General features: G+C 58.5%; 1 protein-coding gene across 1 annotated transcript in view; it reads left to right on the top strand.

Annotated features, from left to right (window-relative positions):
- Positions 1-77: 77 nt before the first annotated feature.
- Positions 78-4,783, top strand: part of PPFIA3 (protein tyrosine phosphatase, receptor type, f polypeptide (PTPRF), interacting protein (liprin), alpha 3) — a 28,412-nt gene continuing 23,706 nt past the window's right edge. Inside the window, exons 1-7 of the mRNA XM_014550429.1 lie at positions 78-213; positions 552-716; positions 1,064-1,138; positions 1,556-1,630; positions 2,616-2,837; positions 4,345-4,491; positions 4,585-4,719. Coding sequence (XP_014405915.1) covers positions 606-716; positions 1,064-1,138; positions 1,556-1,630; positions 2,616-2,837; positions 4,345-4,491; positions 4,585-4,719 — 765 coding nt within the window. The 5' untranslated portion in view covers positions 78-213; positions 552-605. The remainder of the gene's footprint in view (positions 214-551; positions 717-1,063; positions 1,139-1,555; positions 1,631-2,615; positions 2,838-4,344; positions 4,492-4,584; positions 4,720-4,783) is intronic.

The raw sequence follows: 4,783 nt of genomic DNA on the forward strand, positions 1-4,783 counted from the left end.
GCTCAGGGGGCGGGGCTTATAGGGAGGGCGGGGCTTTCCAACAGTTCGGTTCCACGTGGGAGGTGGGGAAGGATTGATCTGACGGTCCCGCTCTTGCCCACATCTGGACAGGAGTTTGCGGCTCTGACGAAGGAGCTGAACTTGTGTCGAGAGCAGCTGCTGGAGCGGGAAGAAGAGATTGCGGAGCTGAAGGCCGAACGGAACAACACGCGGGTGAGCGAGCGCCTTGCTAAGCGGTGCAGGCGGGGGAGTGGGGGCTCGCGGTGTTGCGGTCCGACCGCTGGGGTCCTGTCTTCTCCCTGCTCCCACTTCTCGGCTGGTGTCCTCTGGCCCCCTCCTTCCTTCCCGTTTTTCCCCCTCTCCATAAGGGCCTCTATCTGCCACTCCTTCCTGACCTCGGAGCTCCCTCTCTTACTGACCTGCCTCGTTCCTTACCTTTTGCTCGGCTTCAACTCTTTCCCCATGTGTCCAACCCACCTGTCTGAGCCACACTTCCCGTCGACCCTGCCTCCCTTTCCTTGCCCCTGTGACCCGGTGTCCTGTCCCTGCAGCTGCTGCTGGAACACCTGGAGTGCCTGGTGTCCAGACACGAGCGGTCACTGCGCATGACCGTGGTGAAGCGCCAGGCCCAGTCCCCGGGCGGCGTCTCTTCGGAGGTGGAGGTGCTCAAGGCTCTAAAATCCCTCTTCGAGCACCACAAGGCCCTGGATGAGAAGGTATGAGACCGGAAGAGCCTGGCTGTGGAAGGGAAGCCCGCAGGTGGCGGGGGCTGTCCTGAGCTGCAGAGATTCGGTTGGTTGGGGATGTCCTAAGTGGGGGGGAAAGTTGACTCTGATTGACTGGCTATGCAGGCTGACCTGACTGGTTGATCATGGAAAAGTGAACGAGGCGGGGCTACCCGTGGCCAGGCTAAGCTTTGGTGGCAGGTTGGGGCTGCACATCCATTATAGATAGAGGAATTCTAACCTTCCCCACGAGGCCCGTTCCAGGGCGTTCTTCACCATGGCCAACTGTCCTACATTGGATCTGATCTCCATCTCACTGCCGTCCTGCCCATCCCCAGGTCCGGGAGCGGCTGCGGATGGCGCTGGAGCGGGTGGCTGTACTAGAAGAGGAGCTGGAGATGAGCAACCAGGAGGTGAGCCCGGGAAGGGGAGGGAGGGGCTACGGAGCTCCCAATGGGGTGGGCTGATTCTGGGTTCCAGAATCTGTTGGGGGCAGGACTAGAGCAGAGGACTAGTGGGGTTGGACTATGGAGAGAACCAGTGGGGTCCCTAAGGCCTAGGAGGAGAACTGCCTAGTGAGAACCAGGGGCCGGGGCCAACGGGAAGAGCCCACACCGAGGGAATGTTTGAGTGGGAAAAGTCGGGCTAAAGAGGACAAGAGGAAGGCCAACCCCCGTCCCTGCTGGGAAGCTAAGGAGAGATAGGAGAGCACAGGGTCTGAGGGCAGCCCCAGCAGGACCCGGGGCTCCCATGGCCTCTCCTTAGATGGCTGGGGCCAGTGGGAAGGAGCTAATCTTCCTTTCGCACTGATTTCCCTTTCCCATTCCCAGACTCTGAACCTTCGAGAGCAGCTGTCTAGGCGCCGATCGGGGCTGGAGGAGCCGGGCAAGGATGGGGACGGGCAGGTAAGAGGAGGAAGTCCTTCGCTCCCTTTGCTCTTCATTGATCCTCATCCCTCTGACCTCCACGCTCTCCTCTGACTTTGTGATGGTCCCTTTTTTCTTTCTTTCTTTTAAAAAAATATATTGTTGCCCTGACCAGTTTGGCTCAGTGGCTAGAGTGTCGGCCTGTGGACTGAAGAGTCCCAGGTTCGATTCTGGTCAAGGGCATGTACCTTGGTTGCGGGCACATCCCCAGTAGGGGGTGTGCAGGAGGCAACTGATCGATGTTTCTCTCTCATAAAAAATCAATAAAATATATATTTAAAAAATATATATATATATTGTTTATTGATTTCAGAGAGGAAGGGAAAGGGAGAGAGAGATAGAAACATCAGTGATAAGAGAAGAATCATGGTAGGCTGCCTCCTGCAAGCCCCACACTGGGGATCAAGCCCGCAACCCGGGCATGTGCCCTAATGGAGAATCGAACCCTGACCTCCTGGGTCATAGGTCAACGCTCACCCACTGAGCCACGCCAGCTGGACTGTGATGGTCCTTTTAATGTTTGATATGATCCTCACTGACCCTGGGACATCTGAGCTCCTAGGACCTGATTCAGGTCACCTCGCTAACTACTGTGACCTCCAAGACCCTTACTGATATATTGTTAAATTTTTAAAATTTTTATTGATTTCAGAGAGAGGAAGGAAGAGGGAGAGAGAGAATCATCAATGATGAGAGAGAATTATTGATTGGCTGCCTCCTCACGCCCCCTACTGGGGATGGAGCCCTGACTGGGAGCAAACCGTGACCTCCTGGTTCATAGTTCGGTGCTCAAACCACTGAGATACACCGGCAGGGCACCCTTACTGATCTTTGATTCACTCTGTCCACTCACCCCCCCCCCCCCCCCCCCGCCATCAACTGTGTTTTCCAGATGCATTTTCTTTCTATCTCTGTTTCCCCACTCTGGGTTCTGTCCCTTCCTTCCTCCCGGTCCCCACTTCAGGCCCTTGCCAATGGCCTGGGTCCTGGAGGCGAATCCAACCGGCGCACGGCTGAGCTGGAGGAGGCCCTGGAGCGGCAGCGCGCGGAGGTGTGCCAGCTGCGGGAGCGCCTGGCGGTGTTGTGCCGCCAGATGAGCCAGCTGGAGGAGGAGCTGGGCACCGCCCACCGCGAGCTGGGTAAGGCCGAGGAAGCTAACGTCAAGCTCCAGCGCGACCTCAAGGAGGTGAGGCCGGAGCCGCCGGTGGGTTGCCCTCTGTCCCTCCCCTCCCCATAACCCTTCCCCACGTCCCTTTGCCCAAAGTCACAGAGCTCAGGAATGGTGGGACCTGAATTCCATTCATAAGCTGTGCAGATTCTCTCCCTCTCTGAGCCCCAGTTTCCTCGCCTGTAACATGGGACTCACAGCTCTGTCAGAGGGTTGGCATGTGGCACATACGCAGTGGGCGCTCAGTAACTGTTCGTAGTGATCTTATCATTGGCAAATCCTCTTGTGCCTCCAAATTGAATTCCTTGGTCTGCATTTCTACCCATTCCGGGCTTAGGCTCCTGGATCCTCACTCCCACGCCCCAGGGGCTGCCCGGAAATGTAGGCATGGGTTCTCGAAGGAAGGCCCTGGATGAGAAAGAATAGTGGGCACTTTAGTTTTCTCATCCACTAGGGCAGTGGTCGGCAAACTCATTAGTCCACAGAGCCAGATATCAACAGTACAACGCTTGAGATTTCTTTTGAGAGCCACATTTTTTAAACTGAAACTATATCGGTAGGGACATTGTTATTAACTTAATTAGGGTACTCCTAAGGCTTAGGAAGAGCCACACTCAAGGGGCCAAAGAGCCGCATGTGGCTCGCGAGCCGCAGTTTGCCGACCACTGCACTGGGGCCTTCACCTCACGTTTTAAGCCCTGGGTCCTGATGGGAAATCTACCACCACAAGGGCTCCCAGACTCGGGTCCATCTCCCAGGAGACCCCGGAGCACCTTTTCTGGGGTTCTGAGCCTGTGATGGGGGATCTTGGGAGATGCTGCCTCCCAGATGGAAGGGGCCTTGGCTTCCCAGGAGGCCCTAGGGCAGCGGTTCTCAACCTGTGGGTCGCGAGGGGCGCTGGTGGGCACCCCTGAATCTGGCGGCTGCGGCCTCGTGGGGGGAGGCTGAACGGTGACAGGGTTAGGGGACTATTTTAGGGGGTAGAGGGCTGTAAGACTGTGAGAGGGAGTGGGGTCCCCAGCGCCCAAAGCCGGAGCAAGAGACGCGGAGCCCGCGCGAGCGGCGGAGACAGGGTTCCAGAGCTGCAGAGCCATGAGGAGCTGTATTTAAAGGGCCAGAAGGTTGAGAACCGCTGCCCTAGGGCACTTGCTCTGTGACGCTAAGCCTGGGCTGGGCCACAAGTTGCCGAAACATCTAAGTCCTGGGTTTTTGAGGCAAGTGGTCCAAGAAGAGTGGAGGAGACGTCCCATCCCCTGAGCCTCAGGGCCATTCACATGGGGAGGGTCTAAGCCAGCGCTGCTCGCGGGCAGTGTGGTACCACCATTCTAACTTCAAGTGGCAGGGACCTCACGTTGGCTATTCCCGGGGCTCCTGGCAGGTTGGGTTCCACCATTCTGACGCCCGGATGCCAGGGGACTGCATTTCCCAGGATTCCCTGGGGTGCCTGATTTGGGGTTCTAGGCCTAGGCTCCCCGCAGGGCCTTTGGGGAGCTGTAGTCCACGCGGCCCGTTGCCACCTCTGCAGGCGTTGGCGCAGCGGGAGGACATGGAGGAGCGGATCACGACGCTGGAGAAGCGCTACCTGAGTGCCCAGCGCGAGGCCACGTCTCTGCACGACGCCAACGACAAGCTGGAGAACGAGCTGGCCAGCAAGGAATCGCTGTACCGGCAGGTGGGGGCGCCGGGGGCCGGGAAGGGGCGCTGGGGACGAGGTCCTTGCCGGGAGACCCAGCTCCTACCCAATCCCGTCCCTGTCCTACCCTAGAGCGAAGAGAAGAGCCGCCAGCTGGCCGAGTGGCTGGACGACGCCAAGCAGAAGCTGCAGCAGACGCTGCAGAAGGCCGAGACCTTGCCCGAGATAGAAGCGCAGCTGGCCCAGCGCGTGGCGGCCCTCAATAAAGTGAGGGGCGGCCTGGGGCGGGGCCGTGAGTCTCTGCAGTAGGGGGCGGGGCCAGGAGTCTGGA

Source organism: Myotis brandtii, unplaced genomic scaffold, assembly GCF_000412655.1.
Source record: "Myotis brandtii unplaced genomic scaffold, ASM41265v1 scaffold601, whole genome shotgun sequence".
In the NCBI taxonomy this organism is placed as follows: Eukaryota; Metazoa; Chordata; class Mammalia; order Chiroptera; family Vespertilionidae; genus Myotis; species Myotis brandtii.